Source organism: Acipenser ruthenus, chromosome 44 (genome assembly GCF_902713425.1).
Source record: "Acipenser ruthenus chromosome 44, fAciRut3.2 maternal haplotype, whole genome shotgun sequence".
Taxonomy (NCBI): Eukaryota; Metazoa; Chordata; class Actinopteri; order Acipenseriformes; family Acipenseridae; genus Acipenser; species Acipenser ruthenus.
This window is the reverse complement of record NC_081232.1, coordinates 7,965,373-7,989,684: the sequence shown is the minus strand read 5'-3', so window position 1 is coordinate 7,989,684 and position 24,312 is coordinate 7,965,373. Positions and strand designations below refer to the sequence as shown.

Below are 24,312 nucleotides of genomic sequence, written 5' to 3'. Positions count from 1 at the left end.
GCATTTTAATTCCAGGCTATAAGGCAACAAAAGGTGACAATTTTGAAAGGGGGTGCTATAGGCACTGTACAGTGGTTCCCGCAGGCAGGAGTTTTTCACAGGTGAAGGTGAGAGATGAACCCTGGCCCTCCCGCTCTGAAGCACAGCGCCGATACCGCTGTAAGAGGCGGATCCCTTGCAGGAGCTGGTATCTGGCTTATGTCATTTCAGATTGCGTCCCGAGTCCTGATGCATAGGAAGAAAGTCCCGATATTTACCCATAGGAAAAAAAAAATCATTTATTCTGCACAGTATTGTGAAAACCACATGCTGTGCTCTCAGTGCAGCTCAGACTTATACAAAGGGAAGAACGCTTCATTATGTCTATTTTTACTCTCATGCTGGTCGTGCAGTGTTGAGTTGAGGGGGATCAGTCTATTATATGATAATGAGTGACAAGTATCCCAGTGAACAGTTTCCAAATGGTGGCAAGAATTATATATATATATACTGTATATATATATATATATATATATATATATAATCTCCCGACCCAGGCTGTTCGACTGGGCCGGCCCAATGGTCCAATTAATGGGGGGGCTAGAAAGTTGAGCAACGCGGGCCGGCCCACTGGTCCATCTCTCCCCCCCTGGCCCTTTGGTCCATTCCTCCCTGTGTGAAGCGGCTGCAGCCCTTAATCCCACCCTCTTCACACACACACACACACTGACAGTGACATAGCCACGAGACGCTGATGTAGATAGCTATCAAGGGAAGTCCTCTTCAATTAAACATCATGGAAAAGCAACACAGTAAAAAACGCAAAGGTGGGGCTGAAGAATTACGGGAGAAAAAAGTAAAGCCAAATGTAGGAAGTTATCCGACTTATTCGGTAGTAGTGCTGCTAGTAGTGCCAATGCCAACAGCGTGCATGTAGTCGTCCATGCCGAGGAGGATGCCGCTGCCCCGGTTCAAACTAGAGTAGCAGCAGAAGAAGGAGACAGCGACAGCATAGCCGATGACGATTGTGAGTCCAGCACAAGCAAAGTCAGAGCAGCGGCTGCATCCGAAGAGGTAGGCAATGGGGAGCCAGGGCAGGGAGGGAGACAGATAACACAACATCAGTATTGTGCTAGCTAACTAGGCTAACTAACTGTACCAGTAACATGATTCCAGCCAGGCAGTTTGTTGGTTAATGTACATGCCAGCCATATCAGTCATTTCAAGCCCTATGCCTCAACTTTTGTTGAATAGGAACTACACCATATATGATATTTCATATTTTTACTATGTACTTGAGCTTGTGTCCTCAGAAGTGAGTACACCTCAGCAATTTATAACTATTTTTACCAGAAAGGTGAGATTTTAATCTTTCTTGGAGTATGCAGCATTACTAGTTATAGTGTATGGCCCTCTCATGATAAATAATTACTTTTTGGTATGTCTATTTAGGTGGAAATCTGGATTTTTACATTTCATTCAACAGGTTAATGTTCGTTTGAAGCCCCATTCATTCATTTGATCAAATGGTGGGGCTGCTGCTGTGTTTTTGTATTTTGTCAAAATATTGGGCCTTTATAATTAATTAGTTTATTCATGAATTCATATCCAGGTTGAGGTTGATGATAGGCCCAGTTCAACTGCAGTGGAAGAGAGAGTCAGGGAGAGCCAGGATGCCAGCCCAACTTTTGATTATTTCAAGAGACCCAAGTCAGATGACCTAAACATGTTTTTTAGTTTCCACCCTCAACATAAATCAAAAAACCCTGTGGTGCAGAAGGGTTTCTGTATTAAAGATGGCACCAATCGAAAGTGGCTGTCATACAGTGAAGAAAGCCATGCTTTATACTGTTCAATGTGTATGGCATTTGTCAAGCCCAGCGACAGCAGTATTTTCATGAGTGGAATGACAGATTGGAAACATATTCACCAAAGAGTAGAGGAGCATGAGAAGAGCCACATGCACAGAAGTAGTGCAGAGGGGTATGTTTTAAGGGCCTCCAAAGCAGATATTGAAAATCTGCTCAGTGGCAGTCAGATGTCTGCTCATAGAGAGCAGGTTCGCAAGAGGAGGCAATCATGACAATTCAGTATGTGTTCTGTAGAACTCTTATAACAGTGTACAGAGTGTGTGTGTGTTCTGTAGCACTCTGAAAATAGCACTGCATTAGTGTACAAGAATAGCTGTGATGCAGCTAGGTGGTGGTATTAGGGGCTGGTGTGTGAACGTGCGTGCGTCGGCAGGGCGGGGCAGTGGAGTATCCGCGGGCCGGTTGTGATGGGCCAGTCTGGGTCAAAGTCCAGGGCCGTTTTTTAGTCCCAGTCCGTCCCTGATTACAATGTATGTGACATAAATATAAGACATTTAAGTAGTCAATAAATTAATAATACATTCGTCATCTTCAGTTCAATTACACCAAATGCAACCATAATAAAAACTTATGTTAAAAATAAAAAAAAAACAATTTCAACCAACCCCTGCTCTGAAGTTTACATGTTAGTGTCCTTTCAGTTCAGTTATTCTCACTCCCAGGATTAATAAAATATACTGTAGTTTGAAGTCTATAGGCTTACTAAATGAATTCCCATTAAGATTGGTGTTTGATTCCTTCCTCTAATGATTATTCCCTCGCGTGTACTCTACTGTTGTAGTGCTAACTGTAAACAACGCATGAGCAGGCTCGGCGCTGGATCAGTCATGTGACTCACTGACAACTTCAAATCTGACAGGCAAGTATAGACTTGGGACGCTCAGTTTGTCATGTTTTTATAAGATTTTAAAAGTTACCACATACGCCTAGAAAACATCATAGAATTTTATCTTTTTACAACATACCTAAATGAAACAGAATATATTTGTTTTAGCTTGATTAATTGCTCTGTTACAAAGGAATATAGATAGATAGATAGATTTAAACTGCAGTCTGTCTTGTGTTTGCAGTTGCAAGCTTCTGTCTTGTTTGTCCTGTAGTAACCCCTGTTCACTTTCAGCTGCAAAACTAAGCAGTTGAGGTGGGCGTGTGCCTTTACCTGATATTCCAAAAAAAAAAAAGGTTTGAGCACATTGGCTGGATGATGGCGTGTCTATGACATCACTGCACATGAGTCTGCCGGGGACTGCTGTTTGAAAAGTGATGTGTTTCACATTTGTGAAGCAAGGCAAGGTCTGGTGGCCACATCTCCTAAAGAGAGTGCTACACAGCTGGCTTTAAAACAACTTACTAGAGGACAAGTAGATAATTGGAATTTAAGAAGATAACTGCACTCGGACCACTCTACCAAGGACGCACTGTAAGAGGCTTTATAAAAATACTGTTACATTATCACTGTAATGATGTGTTTTCACTTTTCAAGTCTTTACATGAAAGTGCTTCACAATCTAATAATTTAAGGTCATTATTATCATATTATTACGCTTTAAAATATTTAAAAGCACGCCATGTAGTTGTTAAAACGTGATATATAGTGAAACTAAACTCTTACTAAACTGTACACGATCTGCATATAGAGGTGATTTGATTATTTTAACATACTGTCCTTTATGCAGTTAGTAGAGTTTTCCATTTGGTGATTTAGATGTTATTGAACACATGTATATTCTTGCTTGTCTAGGGGTCTTTGGAGTTGGGTTTATATTAATATATTATTTTCCAGTTTATATTGATTGTGATAGATTTTGTATCTGACATATTACAGTGAACAAACTACCATGCACAAATGAAGAGTTAGAATTATATTCACAATGGAAAAGGCATTTCGTAGGTGCGGTTGAACTGCAGAACAAAATGCCTAGTTTCCAGAGAAGATAAGGTTACAGAATCGCACACAGCGTGGTCTGCAGTACACACAGATGCAGCAGCACATTTCACTGAGAGTTTAAACCCGACACCATCGCGGCAGCATTATTATTATTTTTTAAATAAATAATTAAATAAAATCTAAAAACTGTAAAGATTCAACTTTTAGAAATGTGTATTATCTGCAACACAAGAACAACTTGGTTTGACATTACGCAGCGAATTAACGCTTTTCAGGGTTTAAGCTTATATAAATTGATGTAAGTGAACAGAAGAGAGGTGCCCCAACACGTAGCGCACATATTTGAATTTCTTTTATATTACCGGTAAGTAACTTCCATTTATAAACCCGGTTTATATCAAGTCTTTAAGAAATCACACTGGTGGTTTTATGGTATAAAATAAAAAGCGCATTGCTTAGATGTTATTAAACTCGACTGTGTTTGACTCGATCGCATCGACAGCGCGGAAAACAAAGCCCGGATCTGCAGCTGTGCTGTGAGCTGCATGCAGCTTGGAGAGAGAGAGAGATGTAAATACTAGCTTATTAAATATTGTGTTTAAAATAGATACCTTTTCGGAACAGACTGTTACGGATGCAAGGTATACCGATATTAAAGTACGTGTTACTTATATAAAGAACATCAAATATGTAGGCTGTGTGCTTGTATCCTAATGTCCCCCCCACCCACAAAGCTGGCCGTCAACTGGACCTCACCTTCTCCAGGGCCTGCTGCCCCTCCACCCTCTCTGTCACCCCCCTGGACCTCTCTGATCACTATTTCATCTCTTTTTCTCTGTCTCTCCCCCCTCTCCCTGCTCCTCCTACCCCCACTGTCACCTCTCGCTGTAACCTCCGCTCTCTCTCCCCCTCTGTCCTTGCCTCCACTGCTCTCTCTCACCTCCCTCCTATCGACTCCTTCTCACAACTCTGTAGACTCTGCTACCTCCACCCTCTTCTCCTCCCTCACCTCCTCCCTCGACTCCCTCTGTCCCCTCACCTCCCGACCTGCCGCCCCCTCCCCTCCCCAACCCTGGCTCTCCTCTGCGCTCTGCTCAGCAAGAACCACACTGCGATCTGCTGAAAAGAAATGGAAGAAAACCAAACTCCCTGCTGCCCTAGACCTCTACCGCGTTCTCCTCTCCTCCTTCTCGTCTTCTCTCTCCTCTGCTAAATGTACTTATTTCCAATTTGTAATCCAAGCCTCCACTAACAACCCACGTAAACTATTCTCTACCTTCTCCTCCCTCTTAAACTCTCCCCCCTCCTCCCTCCTCTGATGACTTTGCCTCTTTCTTCTCTTCTAAAATCTCAGATATCCGCAAACTCTTTAACACATCTCCCTCCCCCGCACCCCCTCCTGTTCCAACCCCTACACCCACTGCATCCCCTACTAACTCACCCTCCTTCTCCACCTTCTCTCCCCTCTCAGACTCTGACCTCTCCTCCCTGCTCCAGGGTCACAAACCCACCACGTGTGCCCTGGACCCCCTCCCCACTCACCTCTTTCAAGCTGCTACTCCTGCTCTACTTCCCTTTATCTCCTCCTTTCTCAACACCTCTCTCCTTTCTGGTCTCTTTCCCTCTGCATTCAAACAAGCCTCTTTCACTCCCCTCCTCAAAAAACCTACCCTCGACCCCACCTCCCTCCAGAGCTACCGTCCTGTCTCCCTCCTACCCTTCCTCTCCAAAACCCTCGAGCGGGCTGTACACCGCCAGCTCTCTGCTTTCCTGTCCAACCTGGCTTCCGCTCTGCTCACTCCACTGAAACCGCCCTCCTGTCTGTCACCAACTCACTAAACTCTGCCCGAGCTGCCTCTCTCTCCTCTGTCCTAATTCTCCTCAACCTCTCTGCTGTCGATCACTCTATTCTATTATCCTCTCTCGCTGGCCTGGGGATCTCTGGCACTGCTCTGGCCTGGTTCGCCTCCTACTTCTCCAACCGCACTTACCAGGTAACCTGGCGTGGAGCAACCTCCACACCTTGCCCTCTCTCAACAGGAGTCCCCCAAGGGTCAGTCTTGGGTCCTCTCCTGTTCTCTCTCTACACCCACTCCCTGGGCCCCTCATCATATCCTATGGTTTCTCATACCATTTCTATGCTGATGATGCTCAGATTTTCCTCTCCTTCCCCACCTCTGACTCCACCATCCCCTCCCGTATCTCTACCTGTCTGGCTGCCATCTCCTCCTGGATGCACTCGCATCACCTCAAACTCAACCTCTCTAAATCTGACCTCCTTTTCTTTCCCTCCTCCTCCTCCCCCTCCTCTGATCTCTCTATCTCCATTCCTCTGGAATCTACCACACTCAGCTAAGAACCTCGGAGTCACCCTGGACCCCTGCCTCTCTTATTCCCAGCACATCTCCACTCTGGCACGCACTTGCCGATTCTTCCTGAGCAACATACGAAGAATCCGACCCTTCCTCACCAACTACGCCACCCAGCTCCTGGACCAGGCCCTGGTACTCTCCCACCTAGACTACTGCAACTCCCTCCTGGCTGGCCTCCCTGCGTCTGCCACCCATCCGCTCCAGCTCATCCAGAACTCCGCTGCCCGCCTGGTGTTCTCTCTGCCTCGCTTCTCCCATGCAACTCCACTGCTCCGCTCACTCCACTGGCTCCCAATCACCGCTCACATCCAGTTCAAGACTCTTGTATTCGCCTACAGATGCCTTGACCAGACTGCACCCAGCTACCTCCAAACCCTCATCTCTCCCTACACCCCCACTCGACCTCTCCGCTCCTCCTGCCCTAGAAAACTGGCTCTACCTCCTCTACGCACCCCTGCCTCCAGAGCCCGCTCCTTCTCCACCCTCGCCTCCACAGTGGTGGAATGACCTTCCTACAGATGTTAGGACTGCCCAGTCCCTGACCACCTTCCGGCGCCTCCTCAAAACTCACCTATTCAGACAGCACCTGTAGAACTCCTCTTTTTTTCCCTCTGGACACTTATCACTCTTCCTTAAATGCACTTTACTTGCTGTTATCTACCCCCTATTTTACTGCATTTAACCCTGTACTTTTGAGTACTGTAATCTGTCACAAGTGTTATTTAATCTGTAGTATTTTGTATTTAATTATATTCTGATGTAACTATCACTGACACTTATATGCTCCGTTATTGAATCGTATTTTGTCATACTTGTACTTGCTAGAACCAAAGTCATTGTATTTATCTTGCTCTTAATTGTATTATTACTTGTACTGTGATTCTTGCAATGTATTTTTGTTTACTGTAAGTCTGTAAGTCGCCCTGGATAATTATTATTATTCCAATAATAATAATAATAATAATAATAATAATAATAATAATAATAATAATAAGGAATATAGCAGGAAGTCGCAGCTGTTTCAGTTCTGGCAAGAATACATAACTATGCACATGCTGACAGACTGAAACCACCTTGAGCAACCAAACAGAAAACATAGTTATTCACAAAACACACACTTCCTGTTAGCATAGAGCCATTATCCATTCTTTGGTCGGAGTCACCGCTTGGTATAAACTAGTCAAGTGGAATTAAACACACTTAATGTCGACTGTGTGAATGAACGCTGCAGACAACCGTGGAAGGTAAAGTGTTTTAAAGTTGTTTTATTGTTTGCAAAGGGAATGCTTTGTCTCGTTATATTTATTAATGTGTGTGTTTATTTATTCATTTATTAATGTGTGTGTTTATTTATTCATTTCTGTCTTTATCCTGCCTTGCATTCTTGCGGCGGTAATGCTCGTGGTAAATACCCTTGGATTGTAAAATCTGTGTTTTAAATACATGATTTATTTATAAAAAAAACAAAAAGCAAAATGTGTTTTGTTCAGCCTGATTCGGTTACATTTTATATATAAAATACGTTTTGTAATTTCGCTTTTGTGTTTTCTAAATTTTGGGAGATGTTCAGCATACCCACTTGTCTATTTATTTATTGTTAAACATGTCGCATATAATATTAAGGTGAGCAGACTTTAACTTTTGGACGGGACAGTCCCTCTTTTGGAACACTGGTCCCAGTGTCCCCGGAACCTTGGGTCGCTCATTTTGTCCCGGTGTTTTCCCAGAGCATCGTCGTGCCGGTAACAGAATATTGTGTTTTCATGCAGGCTACTGTGTTGCCATATCTAACTTATTACAGTACAGTGACACTTGGTGTGACCAAAGACGAGGTTGAACGAGCAGTAGCATTGAAAAAAGGCCTGCAGGACACTGAACTGCAACCAAGCACAGAGAACTGCGGTCGCTATATACCGGTTTTGGATTGAAGCTCGTCCTGGTTTGAACACTCTGTGCAGCAAACTGCCCATCACACAATGGGAGTGGCTGTAAAGTACGAAAAAAGTATTTGGAAACATATTTTCCTATTGCAATAAGTCTATATTCACTTTCAGTTCACCACAGGTACCTTCTAACACACGTATGTTAGTGAATAATATAACATAGTTATTTTCACATTTGGAAAATTAATGTTTTAAAAATATTTTACACGTTTTAGAACATGTATTTCATTAAGTATACATCTTCTGTTTTAACAGTAATTAAATGCAATAGTTTCAGGTCTGCAGGTGCCCATTTCATTTATTTAAGAACATGAATTACATTGATAGTTGAGGGCTGTATATGATACAAACAGTTTAAAACAATTACCAAAAATAAACACGTCCTCGTTTCATTTGACCTTTAAAAAATTATGTAAATAAGCTGCCTCAGAGGCGGGATAAATCTCCTTCTAATTTGGAGAGCCCTCCTTTTTATTTCTGTGTTAAATGTAAATGGTGTATAGAGGTGGCATAATTGAACCGGCAAAGTTTAAGGAATACAGAGACAGTGGAGTACTCGTATGAATGCTGTCTGTCGCATACCTGTGATGGCTATAGAAAGTATTTTAGTTTATAACAGCTGTTAGTTTACTAGAAGAAACAACACATTGATAAAAACATGTTTTTCCTTCAGCAAAAGAGGCAAAGGTCAAGGCTCGAATTACTGGGGGGTGGAGGGGGGGGGGGGCGATTCCTTTAAGTTTCCACATATAGTTTTATTTCCAAATGTGCTTTTTAACCTGCTAGAAACGTGTTCATTTTATGATGACACTTCCTCTTTGACATCTCCTGCCTTGTCTCAGTGATACGTTTTTCAGTACAATTCAAATTCAAAAGAAGCTTTATTGGCATGACAAAATAAATTAAGTTTTGCCAAAGAATTTAAACAACAAACATCAACACAACTCATCAATACAAATATACTCTCTCCCCCCCCCCCCCCTCCCCTATACGCCCCTCCATCCCTTACCCCCCCCCCCCCCCCCCCCTCGTATTTACACTTGTGTCTGGTCTCAGTACAGAGTGTCTGTGACGTCTCTCAGGGTGTGGCAGGCAGCTGCTGCCCCTCTCCTAACAGGACTGGCAGTTTCTCCGTGTCGGAGAGTCCAGGGAATTCTGTCACCTGATGGGGAAGCACATGTCTCTGGTGTGTTTGTATTGGGAGCAGTGTAACAGGAAGTGCATCTCTGTCTCGACCTCTCCCACTTCACAGTGACAGCACAGCCACGTTTCTCTGGCACTCTAGGGTTTTTTATGTCGGCCAGTTTCGATGGCCAGGCTGTGGTCGCTGAGTCTGTACTTGGTCAGGATCTGCCTCAGTGTTGTGTCTTTGACCCTGACCAGGTATTCAGCTGGGGTAAAGTCTCTTTTTAGGGCCCGATAGCACTCTAGTTTGCTCTGTGTTTTTAATTAGTCTTTCCAATGTGGCTTCTATGTGTGTTTTAATTGTATGTCAGTTTTTGTCATTATTGAGTTTGAGAGTTGTTTTTTCTTGGTGTTGTGAAGCTCACAGGGGTTAATTTGGCTCAGCTGGGTGAGCGTCAGTACCAGCTGGCTGTGGGGATTCTGTTCTGGGTGCAGAGTGTCATTCTGCAGTGCTGAGGGGATTCTGTTCTGGGCGCAGTGTGTCATTCTGCAGTGCTGAGGGGATTCTGTTCTGGGTGCAGTGTGTCGCTCTACAGTGCTGAGGGGATTCTGTTCTGGGCGCAGTGTGTCGCTCTGCAGTGCTGAGGGGATTCTGTTCTGGGTGCAGTGTGTCGCTCTGTAGTGCTGAGGGGATTCTGTTCTGGGTGCAGTGTGTCGTTCTGCAGTGCTGAGGGGATTCTGTTCTGGGCACAGAGTGTCGCTCAGGTCAGCCTGGTTTAGATGCTCACGGGTCAGTCTGGTTTCGATGGACCCAGTCATTTTTTGCTCTCTTAATCTTGAGTAGCAATGGGAACCGGCCCCGTTCAGCCCTGCACGCACTGTTGGGTATGTTTCTGTGGAGCTGTAGAAGAGTTTTTGCCATTTCCAGGTTTAATGATTCAGAGGCTTGTGTTCCATGTTTTGTAATCAGTGTTTATGAGGGGTCCCCACACTTCACTGCCATAGAGAGGAATCACTTCAATAACTGTCAATAATTTTAAGCCAAGTTTTTACTGGTAGTTTAATTTTGTTGATTCTTTATGGCGTAGAAAGCCCTGTGTGCCTTGTCTTTTAATGCATTCACTGCCAGGTTAAAGCTCCCTGATGCACTGATGGTCAGACCCAGGTAGGTGTAGCTGGTGCTGTGGTCCAGTGTGGCGATGCCCAGGGTGAAGCGGTACCTGTTTCCCTGAGATCTGGCTTTTTTCTGGAAGACCATAACTCTGGTCTTGTCCAGGTTTACTGTTAGTGCCCAGGTCTGACAGTACTGCTCTAGCAGTGACAGGCTCTGCTGCAGACCCTGCTCTGTGGGGGACAGCAGGACCAGGTCATCTGCGTAGAGCAGGAATTTAATTTGTGTGTCATGGAGAATGAGGCCAGGGACTGCAGACCGCTCCAGCACTGTAGCCAACTCAGCGATGTAGATCAGGGCTTGTCATTTATTTTATGTGAAGGTCCAATATTCTTAGTTCCAGCAAGGTGAAGGTCCAGAGCACGTTATAACTCTGAACCCTCTACCCAGTACCCACAAGCAAACACATAACTACACAAATATCATTATTACACCTGCTGCTGTGTTCTTCACTTGGTTTATAGAGTTTTTATTTTGCTTTTTCATAATCAAAACTTATTTCTATGTGAGTTCTTTCCCTGCCAAAACTTTAGAATTGTATACCTACTGTGTTCTTATGTGTGTCTGTGTTAGCAGAGCCAGACGTTGCGTTTCAACATTGCAAAAGCAAAGCAAATTGTAGCAAACAAAAGTGAAGCACAAGAAAAAAATGAATTGAAAAATGACTGTGCTATCTTTCAGAATTCAATTCAATTTTATTTTTATGCAGCGCCTTTTGCAACAGGTCACCACAAAGCACTTTACATGCTGGTGATGCTCAGATTTTCCTCTCCTTCCCTACCACTGACTCCACCATCACCTCCTGTATCTCTACCTGTCTGTCTGCTACCTCCTCCTGGATGCACTCGCATCACCTCAAACTCAACCTCTCTAAATCTGACCTCCTTTTCATTCCCTCCTCCTCCACCCCCTCTGATCTCTCTATCTCTGTTCCCCTGGAATCTACCACACTCTCTCCCTCTTCCTCCGCTAAGAACCTTGGAGTCACCCTGGACCCCTGCCTCTCTTATTCCCAGCACATCTCCACTCTGGCACGCACTTGTCGATTCTTCCTGAGCAACCCAGCTCCTGGTTCAGGCCCTTGTACTCTCCCGCCTAGATTACTGCAGCTTCCTCCTGGCTGGCTTCCCTGCGTCCACCACCCGTCTGCTCCAGCTCACCCAGAACTCCGCTGCTCGCCTGGTGTTCTCTCTGCCTCGCTTCTCCCACGCAACTCCACTGCTCCGCTCACTCCACTGGCTCCCAATCACCGCTTGCATCCTGTTCAAGACTCTTGTACTAGCCTACAGATGCATTGACCAGACTGCACGCAGCTACCTCCAGACAGTCATCTCTCCCTACACCCCTACTCGACCTCTCCGCTCCTCCTGCACTAGAAGACTGGCCCTACCTCCTCTACGCTGCTCTGCTTCCAGAGCCCGCTCCTTCTCCACCCTTGCCTCCACAGTGGTGGAATGACCTTCCTACAGATGTCAGGACTGCCCAGTCCCTGACCACCTTCCGGCGCCTCCTCAAAACTCACCTCTTCAGACAGCACCTGTAGAACTCCTCTTTTTTTCCCTCTGGACACTTAAATGCGCTTTACTTGCTCTTATCTGCCCCCTATTTTACTGCATTTAACACTGTACTTTTGAGTACTGTAATCTGTCAAGTGTTATTTAATCCGTAGTATTTTGTATTTAATTACATACTGATGTAACTATCACTGACACTTATCTGCTCCGTTATTAAATTGTAGTTTGTCATACTTGTACTTGCTAGAACCAAAGTCATTGTATTTATCTTGCTCTTAATTGTATTATTACTTGTACTGTGATTCTTGAAATGTATTTTTGTTTACTGTAAGTCTGTAAGTCACCCTGCTAAGAAATAAATAATAATAATAATAATAATAATAATAATAATAATAATGTCCTAAAGTGAAGCCGGACTATTTTTGTAAGTACAGATTGTGTTTGGAATTAAAATGCAAACGAAGTCTAACAATGAGTTTACATGGCCTATGTTAACTTACATATCTGCAGTAGACGGTTCTTTTTCTAATGTCTAAACATCGGCAATTTTGAGGTGGATAATGGAAATGAACGCTCCTAATAAGCGGCTGTCCCAATTAAACGAGAGGCAGTTGAGACGACCCGAGTCACGCTTTTTTGATTCTTAATGAAAAGAAAACAAATTAAATCACATCACATTATGATTAAATGATAAATACATCATTGAAAATACGAGTCAATGTTTTTATTATTCCTGAACAAAGTGAATCGCACCGGCAATGTTGACACGCCAACTTTCTTTGCAAGAGCAGCCTGAGAAACCAGAGGAGACTCCTCCTCCTCCTCCTCCTCCTTCAGGAGCTCAGCGTGCTTTACTCAATGTACTCAAGTCACAGTGTAATCACACACTCCCTGCACAGCGCTGCACCACCTGTCTTGCTCTGAAAAGCGATCTCCATTCATCATTTGAAAATACTGCATCCCAATTAAACAAAGTGACGTCCCAATTAAACAACGTCAATAGCATTGGGAAGAACCGTCTCCCAGAGTTGTATCCCATTTCAGCAGCAATCCCAATTAGGCAGGTCCGAGTGTGTGTGTGTGCAGCCAGGTTAGTTTGTAATAAGCAGTGTTGGAGTGTATTCACAAGGGTTCAAAGTTGGCATGTTTGGTGTAGGCTCTGGGTCTTGAAGAAATGGGAGGGAGACCCTGTGCCTCCTGTAGCTGAAGTGAACCTGTAAGAGAGGCTCATGGGAAGTGTAGTTTTTTGGTTGTTAATCTGTAGGCTTTCACAATGGCCCTTTCCTTGTGGGTTTAATTTCATGAAACTTTCCTGGAGTATATAGTCTATAACTAAGAGCACTGTGATGTGTAATAATAATGATAAACAGACAGACGAGTCTTTGAATATTTAGTGACTCCAGTGTGTAACGTGGTATGAATTTAAGATTTCTCTTGTGTGTCGGTACAGAGATGCAGAGGGAGCGTGCAAAGAGGATGGACTCTGCAGGAGAAGAAGCGTCCCTGAATTCACCTGAGCTGCCCTGGAACCAGTAAGACCCCCGATCCAGTATTGTACTCCAGGGTTTCTTTTCTCTTGGCTTCAATGTGTGCCCTTCTCGTCCTGCTCTCTGCGCTGAGTTTGATGTGTCACTTTCTCCTCTTCTTGTCTTCTGTTCTGTTTCAAGTTTCTGCTCGCTATTGAACTTGTTTCATTGGCACCGGATCACATCAGGCAGCCTGGGAGCAAACTGTCCCAGTGAGTGTCCGAGTCATAAATGTACTGAACCCTGTGTGTGTGTTTATAACCCTGTGTGTGTGTTTATAACCCTGTGGGTGTGTGTGTGTTTATAACCCTCTGTCTGTCTGTCTGTGTTGCTGAACCCTGGTGTATATTTCTGAACTTTTTGCTCTTCTCCTGTTCAGGCTCTATTTGAAGAGAAGGACCAGGATCCAGTTAAGGAGGAGAGTGTGCTTCACTGGCCCTGCTGCTGCTGCTGTTACCGGGGTATTGGCAGTCCTCATACTGGCTGCTGGCAGTGTGAGCAGCGACAGTGAGTTTGTCAAAGTCCTGAGCTCAGTGAAGTGTACGGAGGGGCAGGACTGTATCCTGAGCTGCTCTTTCAACTACACAGCTGGAGGCTGGGATGAGAAGTCAGTTGTGATCTGGAGAAGAGCAGAAACGGGGCGCATCGTTCACAGTTACCATGACAACACGGACCAGCTTGACCATCAGCTCCCTCAGTATGTGAACAGGACCAGTCTGTTTGATTCTGAGCTGCAGCGCGGGAACGCTTCACTGCTGCTGAGGAGAGTCAGGGAGGGAGATGCTGGAGAATACGACTGCTCTGTTTACACTAGACTGTCCGGGTGGGGCCTGACTGAGGTAGTCGTGGTTCCGGCTCCACCCACAGCAGCACCAGCTCCTGTGACAGTCCCGAGCTCTGACTGGAGGGGTTTAGGAGCACTTCTTCCTCTTCTTGTTCTTTGTGTGATTGCAAGTCTCTGTGTCGTTCTGTGACTCTATAAAAGACATGCAAGTCCAGCACAGGCAGTGCCGTTATCAGACGTGATCGAGGAGCCCAGTGAAGTCAGACCGCTCCCCTGCACTGCTCAATTTACCCAGTTTAATACAAGCTCCCAAAACTAAATATTCAGTTTGAATTAGGAAACGTGTTCAGTGTTGAAGATAATTTTTTTAAATCGCATTGTTTCCGAGACAACTGAACTATAATCTGTACTCTCATTGTCTTTGCACGATATCAGAACAATCCAGCAAAGAGATACAGCAGTTTATTCAACATGACATTAACCTCTTCAGCTCAAAGGAAAGAGCACTTGCAGTACCACGCCCTGCCTGCGCACGTCAAGGTTTGCAGTCTGTTCTCTGGGGTTTTTATTTTCAATCTGATCTCTTTGTATTCATGCTCTGAGGCAGGGTTAGTGTGTGTGTTTTGAAGTCGGGGAGGAGAGATGGAAATCATCAGGTGACTTTATTATCCAGTTGCGTTCCGTGCACAAATCCCTCTCTATCTGTGAAGACATTGACAAGAGCTGGAGACGATCAACGATCTCAAGTATATACAGAGTATTTCATTGTATTATTTCTGCAGTTGTGCTTGTCTACCTTTATTTTATATTGGTATTTGATTGCAAAAAAATATATGGCAGCGTACATGGATTGTGAGAAGAGGAGCGCTGAAGAGTTTGAGCCGTGTTCGGAGGATTTCTGAAAGCAGCGACAGCACTTGGAGTATCTTTTACAGTGCTGGGACAAAATACTGTGAAGCCAGAAATACTTGCAACCAAAACATTCAGTGAATCACTCCTGTAAAACCTATTTTACTCCAGAAATGTGGCGGCCTGTTGCAATATACGAAGTATGTATTGTCAGTGGAATTTGATTTAGTGCCAATTTCTTTTTTTTAATACTTGCAAACCGCATAACAAACACAACTCAGGAAAGGAAATCTATATAAAAAATCAGAATCAATTCTACAATAAACCTCTTTAACTTTTTATTATTTTGTATTTGTTTTGTTGTATTATTATTATGATTTATTATGTTTTAAATATGAAGGTGAAAAGCCGTAGTTGTTTTTGTTTGGCAAGGACGAGCGAGGTGCCGTCCGCCATGATGTTTTGTTTTTTTTTTAAAATACCTTGTGAGAATGCGTGACTGTCAGCTAGTGATTATTGAATTAGCCGGCAGTCACGCTTAATAATTCTACCTGTGCAGACTGTGGCCAAGCAGCAATGAGAGGATTAATAGCCAGTTAGCCCCTCGGCCATGATATTAAAGACCTGTAGCTTTGGCTGCAAGGTCTGGGTGTTCGAGAGGAGGAAACGAGCGAACGAGAGGAAAAAGAAACAGTCATTAAAATAACCACAGAATCGGTGAACGCGATCTGCTTAGCCTGACCTGAGTTTTGTGTTGGTGATTTGTTTTTGGTTATCTTTTTTATTTTGCTCTGTGAAGTGTTTTTTTGTTCAAACCTTTTATTTTATTTTTGTGTTTGTTAAAATAAAACGGCGCGAACGCCTTTACATGCGGTCCTGCCTGAGTGTTACTCTTCCTGTGTCTGGCCTGACGTCACCACTTAGCCATCCCTGTCACACACGCTTATAAAATGAAGCAAATACAAAACAGTTGCATCGAACATGGGTTTTATTTTAATTATTATTATTTATTTTTACATAGAAACCTAACTCCAAAACCAAGAAATTCTTAGTCTTAATTCTCTGTACTATTTTAGTATATTTTAGAAAATAGAAAAATATGCTCAACTTGTTTAATAATATAGTATGGAGATTATTTTTTGTCCTGTAAAGAAAAATCTATTTATTAGAAAAAAATATATATTTATTTTCCTTTGTCTGTATACATTTCTGTATTCAACCTGAAACTGAACTGAGGCCAAATAAACCATTAACCTTAAAGATGTTTTCTTTGTATAATATAATTAAGTACAATATGAACTTGGTAGCAATTTTAGTCAAAAGTTTCGACAAACAGTTTATTTCAATATTGATTTTATTATTTGTTTATTTAGCAGACACCTTTATCCAAGACGACTTACAGAGACTAGGGTGTGTGAACTATGCATCAACTGCAGAGTCACTTACAAATACGTCTCACCCAAAAGACGGAGCACAAGGAGATTAAGTGACTTGCTGAGGGTCACACAGTGAGTCAGTGGCTGAGGCGGGATTTGAACCAGGGACCTCCTGATTACAAGCCTGTTTCTTTAACCACTGGACCACACAGCCTCCCTGAAATTCACTTTAACTTTATACCCAACTAGTGCATTAACACAAACACCACCACCAGCATTTACAGTCAACATGCCCTTGCTTTTGAATTTTCATTTTAGGTTATGGTGTAAAAACACCAACATATTCAGTTTTTCTGGTTTTAAGTTTAACTGAAATGGTGTTGAAATGTGACCTGCAGAACTAAACCCCGTTCAGATGGCACACTTGTAGCAGGTATGCAGAGGATTTTCTTGGTCAAACTAGCTAACGTTGGTAGATCTGCTGCATGCGTATTCCACCACATCAGAGGATCCTCTTCAGCAGTGATTTGTGGCAAAGCTAAACAGCGAGAGATCTCTCTCCTGGCTCTGGTTTCATTGGACTCCTCCACTTCAACACATTTCCTCTGCAGCTGCTGCTGCTTTGTGGTAATGTTCTTCAGTAGCTGACAAAGGCTACCTGGTGCCGAGCCTTCACCTGGGCTACCTTGTGCAGCATTCTCTGTTCCTGTGGGTACATCTTCCTGGGGGAATTTAACAGAAGCAGTGACTACTGCCTCATTTGCTGTGCTGGCAGTTATGTCCTCTACATTTTCAGAGAAGTTGTCCTTGAATCTGGGGTCTAGGAAACCAGCAATATCAATGAGTTTGTTGATGTTGTCTGTTGAGTACCTTGCAATCCGATCATCCTTTATGGCAGCCTTCATGTGCTTGGCCAACTCACTGTCATCAGTCTCTTCTGTGAGCAGATTGTTGGTCACATGATGAAGGATTGGCTTCAGAGCTGATATAGTGACATGGCTTTCAGCAGCTAGAGAATCTGTAAAGGTGTTCAACAGTCCAACTTTACATACATAAATTCCTCCCTGTCAAAGCACGTGGGAATGTGGCTGGAGCCGTGATTCGATTAATGATTAATGATTAATCAGGCTCCAGCCACAGGTGTATAAAAAGGCTGATCAGGGGTGTTAATTTAGAATGAATGCTGGTGACAGAGGTGGAGGTTTGTGTTGCTGTGTTGTCTTTATGTCCGTCAGTTTTTGTAGACCTTTTGTTTTGGCCCTTGTGTTGTTTATTTTGTTCATGTGATTTTTATTTGTTTAGTGTTTTGTTTGTTTGTAATGAACGTTCTTGAAACTGCAGCTTCCTGTGTCTGAGTCTCTCCCTGCTGATACCATCCTGGGCCGCGACGCTACCCTGTCACAGGAATAGAAAAAAAATGTTTACAACATTGCATACCTGTTTTCTTAATATGTAGTATTTATTAAGTAGTAAATGCAAGTCTGTGTTTGGTCTGTTTTTGGTTGGTTTAGAAAACACAACTTGGCTCCTTCTTAGCTGGTTCAGTTTGGTGGGGCGTTGCAAACATCATCTGGCAGCCCTGTTGAAAAGGGTGTGTGTGCCGTCATGTACCCTGCAGAAAGAGGTGTTCGCTTCAACAGACTCTCCACACAAAACAGAAAAAACAGAAATATCCTTCAAGAAAGAAAACCCTCCAATCAGCCCACAGATTTCTAGCATCCCTGGTGAGAAGTGATGGGACCAAATCGAGCATGCCAGAGTCAGAGGGGCTTCAGAACGACACGAGGCGGGCCAGAACGAGACGAGGCGGGACAGAACGAGACGAGGCGGGACAGAACGAGACGAGGTGGGACAGAACGACACGAGGCGGGACAGAACGAGACGAGGCGGGCCAGAACGACACAAGGCAGGACAGAACGAGACGAGGCGGGACAGAACGACACGAGGCGGGACAGAACGAGACGAGGCGGGACAGAACGACACGAGGCGGGCCAGAACGACACGAGGCGGGACAGAACGACACAAGGCGGGACAGAACGAGACGAGGCGGGACAGAACGAGACGAGGCGGGCCAGAACGAGACGAGGCGGGCCAGAACGACACAAGGCAGGACAGAACGACACGAGGCAGGCCAGAACGACACGAGGCGGGACAGAACGAGACGAGGCGGGACAGAACGACACGAGGCGGGACAGAATGAGACGAGGCGGGACAGAACGACACGAGGCGGGCCAGAACGAGACGAGGCGGGACAGAACGAGACGAGGCGGGACAGAACGAGACGAGGCGGGACAGAACGACATGAGGCGGGCCTTACCGGACCTCTTCTTCAGGTTCTATTGCTTAAATACTAATCCTTACTTTCTACAGCACATTTAGCAACAAAAAAACCCTTACACCTCAATACCAAAGGTCCCCCTGTCAGGTGTGGCAGACATGTCTGGGTTCTGCATTCTCCAGCGCTGGACTGAACATTACAGAAGCCCTGTGTGTGTAAATAGTGTGTGTGTGTTTGTTCTGTGTTTAATGGAAGTGCAAGCAGAGTTTTCACTGCAGCTTTCCTGACTCTGAGTCTTATTCCTGAACCGGACGCTGTCGTGTCGCAGCGCACCAATATTTTATTACTTGTCCAGTTTGACCACATTTTCATCAACAGATATATTATCCGTTATCTTACTTGGATAATGGATAATATATGAAAATGAGGGCTGTCACTCGATACAAATTTGATTGGTTAATTTATGGCCATTAGTTGATTAATCGATAGGTTAATCCGTGCACATTTTTAATAAAGGTAATTATAGCGGCTGTCCTGCACAGTAAAAACTTAAAAAAATCTATAGAATCTAAAATAAAAACTGGCTCCATAGGAATTTGGTCTTTTTAAAAGCATTTTTATTATTTTTTTATTTTAGTAAATGTAACACATTTTTACAGAACAACGTCAATCCATGAAAGTTTAATAACAAAATATAATGCACAAGAACTGAGAATTTATTTTGTCTTTCATGCAAACATGATTAACCCTTATGGGCTCCTGTGGCAAAGTGGTTGTGATTATGAACCGGTGCAGAGGTGATGCAGTGCAGGAATAAACACACAGAGATTTGTAATCCGGTCTGGAAAATAGTTATTTTATTATTGTTATAATCCAGGTCTGGTGACCAAATAATAAACTTTGGTTATACACAGGGATTGCAGCCCTAAACAATAAACACAGTATCTCTCCCACAATATACAACCACGGTCCCCAGTCCTGGGTGCGTGCTGTAGTGCTCGTGGTGGGTGATACAGTTTAAAGAGTGACAAATCGTGCAGTGCTGTTCCGGGTTCAGTGCTGGCTCTTAGAGACAGCTCCGGAATGTGTTAGCCATCTATAAACACTCAAGTAACAATTATAGACAAGACAAACAAACAAACACTCACGATACTCTTAATACAAGGAAAAGATTTACAATTCTCCAGCCCCTTTATGTGATTATGCATGACCCCTTGGTAAACGATTTCAGCTGACTCTATTGCCTGCAGCTGCTACCTCGTTTACCTTCCAGGTCAATACGTTCCTGCAACGGAGTCTTGCCTTTTTCCAGGCTGACTGACTTCCCGACCCAGGGAATGAACTGTCAGGCCAACCTGTCTAAAGCCTTTCTCCCTTTCGCTACTTAGCGCCCTCATGTGTCGAGAGGGAGATTTACAACCATTATATTTCCGTCACAGTGTAATAAAACTATTGGGGTGAGAATTCAAAAAGATATTGAAGATCAGGATGAGATACTGTCATGTGCTTGCTGTGATTGAGATTATAAAGCGTATGTTCTAATATGAGTCCTTGGGTGTCTCAAAACTCCTCGGATTGATTTATTCTTGTTGAACGAGCAGGTGAAGGACAGAGGTGAATTGAGATGGGTAAATGATTGTGAAAATTATTGCAAGTTGTTTACAGACGTGTCAAAAAAAATACAGGTAAGGGCAGGGTTGCAGCAGCTTCTTATATAGCGGAATTTGAGGTGGGAAAGCATTTTCATATTACAGACGCTGTGTCAATTATTTATATTGGCATTGCAATGGATTGTGATGTCAAGGTGAACAGAGCAGTCATCGTTTCAGATTCCTTATCGGGATCACAGGCGGTTTAAAAATGGAGGGGCGGGTGATAGAAGAGATTTAGTGAAGGAAATAAATACATTTCAGAATGCTGCTGTTTTAGGGTTATATGTAGTTTTAGCATGGATTCCGGCTCACATTGGACTAGATGGGAATGAGAGGGTGGATATAAATGGTAGAGGTGACGGAAGAAAAATAGAAAAAAGGTATTATTGGATGTATAGCAAAATATATCAGGAACACGGGAAGATTCAAGAATATTTAACATGCAGAGATTTTAAAAGGTTAAGTGTGCACAGCAGTTTTAATAGCCGATTCTGAACAGTAGGTGGCGACAGTATTCGTTCTCCAAGATTATTCATATTAATAATATTACAGGATATAAAAAAGCCGGCGTAACAAGCAAACACGTAACAAGCAAACACGTGTTTTTTTTGTGAACTTCAATAAAGCAAACTTATCGTTGGCCAGTCAAATCGTAATGCCTGAAGTTATGAGTCCCAAGAAACAGTTTTTTTTCTTCTTTTTTTCTGTTGCTTCTTTAGCAGCCTCAACATTGGCTGGGTTTACATGCACGTGAAAATCGACTCTACAGTCATGACTGTGTGACGTTGTCACGCTTTCTCATGACAAAAAAATCGCTATAAAACCCCATGTAAACCTGAGCAGGAATCGAGCAGCCAAAATCCCATTCTTCTGATTTAATCACGAGCAGAAATGCCGAACAAAACATCCCCAAACTTTGAGATGTTCCACAAACACACACGCACGCACGCACGCACGCACGCACCCGCACGCACACTCAAACACACACACACACTCAGACACACACACACACAAATATAAATTCTAATTAGTAAAACTTCTACTGACTAAGAAATACATTTGATATAATTGTGTGTGTTGGAAATGTAACCAGACAACAACACGTGAATTCATTTCTCTTGTTAAATGTTTTATCTGTCTTCACGATATTCAGAGTCCTTCTTTTCCTGCTTGTTAAGCAGACACGGACTTTCGAATACCCCCTCCCCTAAATGACTATGAATTGATACGGCCGATTTTATTTATCTTTTTACTAAAATCATAACTGCGTAACAACGCATTTCCTTAAAAGTACAGCAAAGACGTGGTGAGGGAATCTGTCATGACTTTGCATATAAGCGCCGCTATTGTGTACCGTCAGGATTTGAAGGATGATGTCATTGCGCAGATTTCATAGTTTAGATGATCAGCTGATATAATATCAGTCGAAGAAGCAAGAGCGGTAATTTAAGACGTTGCCACAATGAAACGCATGAAGGTAGCGCGAGTTTGCACTGAAGCAGGGTGCGCTGTTGCAGGGAAAAGGTTTATTTCTCAAACTGAGCAGAAAGGTGAAAACGGAACGCTGTCTTATATATTACAATGATTAATGATTAACCAAACTCCAGCCTGGTGACAGAGGTGCAGGTATGTAAGAACACATTACTAACCATGACTCAGAGCATGAACACAAAGAGATCAGATTGAAGAAAAAAAAAAAAGAACAGATGGCAAACCTTGAGCAGGGACATTCAGAGGCAGTTTTGACATCGTTCAGTTATTCATAGTTGCATTTGTAATAAACAGGTACTTACTTCACTGTATAATAAACAAAAACTATTATTATTTTATTAGTCTCAGCAAAATAAATAAATGCTTTTTCCAATTTAAACTACAGTTCAAATAGTCTGTGATTTACAAATGTATGATTAACTAAAAATATATAAAAAATAAGGAATGTGGTTTCATCCCAACAGAATAATTAAAAAAAAAAAAAATCTCTCCTTCCCGAGTTCAAAACACACATCATATTACTAAACCTGCCTCAGAGCATGAACACAAAGAGATCAGATTGAAACAAAAACAAAAACAGAAAATAGACGGCAAACCTTGAGGTGCTCTTTCCTTTGAAGTGGTTAATGTCATGTTTAATAACTGCTGTGTCTGTGTGCCAGTGTCTGAGTTAATGTCATGTTTCATAACTGCTGTATCTGTGTGCCAGTGTCTGAGTTAATGTCATGTTTAATAACTGCTGTATCTGTGTGCCAGTGTCTGAGGTAATGTCATGTTTCATAACTGCTGTATCTGTGTGCCAGTGTCTGAGTTAATGTCATGTTTAATAACTGCTGTATCTGTGTGTCAGTGTCTGAGTTAATGTCATGTTTAATAACTGCTCTATCTGTGTGCCAGTGTCTGAGTTAATGTCATGTTTAATAACTGCTGTATCTGTGTGTCAGTGTCTGAGTTAATGTCATGTTTCATAACTGCTGTATCTGTGTGCCAGTGTCTGAGTTAATGTCATGTTTAATAACTGCTGTATCTGTGTGCCAGTGTCTGAGTTAATGTCATGTTTAATAACTGCTGTATCTGTGTGCCAGTGTCTGAGTTAATGTCATGTTTCATAACTGCTGTATCTGTGTGCCAGTGTCTGAGTTAATGTCATGTTTAATAACTGCTGTATCTGTGTGCCAGTGTCTGAGTTAATGTCATGTTTAATAACTGCTGTATCTGTGTGCCAGTGTCTGAGTTAATGTCATGTTTAATAACTGCTGTATCTGTGTGCCAGTGTCTGAGTTAATGTCATGTTTCATAACTGCTGTATCTGTGTGCCAGTGTCTGAGTTAACCTCTTCAAATCCAGATTCAAAATGAATGTGCACTCCAGGTACCAGATTTAGACATTATTGTAATTGATAATTTTACCCCTGAAATTGGTATAAAATAATATTTGGAAAAAAAAAGTCAATGCATTTCTAACATTTTTATTAACCCTTTAGGCTCCTGTGTGCTGGATAGTCATATTCAATAAAGCAAGACAGACACAAACGCTATCTTGTTCCATTTTATTGTTGTATGAACAAAACATATTAGTTAGCAAAATGTACACAGTAAAATAAACGCTTTATATCAACAGAAATTCAAGATTTCTACGCATAGAAAGTAATCTTTCTTTTGTAAAAGATAAAACATATACAGTATATAATGTTGTATTTCTGTTGTGAAAGATTGTGACTCTAGAGGATAATAAACATGATTGGAATTACCGGATTGGAATTCTATTCCCAGCAGCAATAAGCCAGGTATAAAAAAGGTAAGTGATCCGAGTGCCAGATCCAAGCAATAAACGCTGGGAAAGTCACCATCATTACAATAAACATGCTTTGAGGTAAATCAACAAACACAGGATAGAAACATTGGGAAACGATAACAATAGCACAGCAATGGGAAAGACAAGGAGACAAAGAAACAATTACAAGAATGAGAATTCAATTCACAATTGCTTTCAAATATAAACCACATCCAATAATCACAGATACACAAATCAGTTCAATTGAACCAACAAATACAAGACAGATCCATTTCAGTCCTTCATTGCCAAAGAGTCCAAAGTGTGCCCTGGACTAAACTATTTGTGTAAAACTACACAACAGAACAAGCGTATATCCACATAGAAATATATACACACAACAGAACAAGCATCTATCCACACAGAAATATATATATATATATATATATATATATATATATATATATATATATATATATATATATACACACACACACACAACAGAACAAGCATATGTACACAATCCAGGTGATTAAGGAAAAAAACACAGATAGATATATATATATATATATATATATATATATATATATATATATATATATATAAAAGCTGAACAAAATGAATCCAGCACAAGAAAAATGAGTGAATTGTCTTGATCTCCCCCAGCGTTCAGGAAGCGGTGCAGCCGCAGAACCACCTGGGTTTGGAAAAATCCTTCCA

The 24,312-nt window shown here is 42.6% G+C and overlaps 3 protein-coding genes across 3 annotated transcripts in view; 2 read left to right on the top strand and 1 right to left on the bottom strand.

Moving 5' to 3' along the window:
• Positions 1 to 14,660, top strand: part of LOC117398790 (CD276 antigen-like) — a 165,208-nt gene extending 150,548 nt beyond the window's left edge. The window contains exons 3-5 of the mRNA XM_059012351.1: positions 4,056 to 4,102; positions 13,314 to 13,395; positions 13,769 to 14,660. Coding sequence (XP_058868334.1) covers positions 13,316 to 13,395; positions 13,769 to 14,363 — 675 coding nt within the window. The 5' untranslated portion in view covers positions 4,056 to 4,102; positions 13,314 to 13,315 and the 3' untranslated portion in view covers positions 14,364 to 14,660. The remainder of the gene's footprint in view (positions 1 to 4,055; positions 4,103 to 13,313; positions 13,396 to 13,768) is intronic.
• LOC131709686 (butyrophilin-like protein 1) overlaps positions 1 to 24,312 on the top strand; it is a 69,366-nt gene that overhangs the window by 4,993 nt on the left and 40,061 nt on the right. The gene's annotated exons all lie outside the window — the stretch shown is intronic.
• The window catches only part of LOC117967125 (CD276 antigen-like), a 138,601-nt gene that overhangs the window by 96,521 nt on the left and 17,768 nt on the right, over positions 1 to 24,312 (bottom strand). The gene's annotated exons all lie outside the window — the stretch shown is intronic.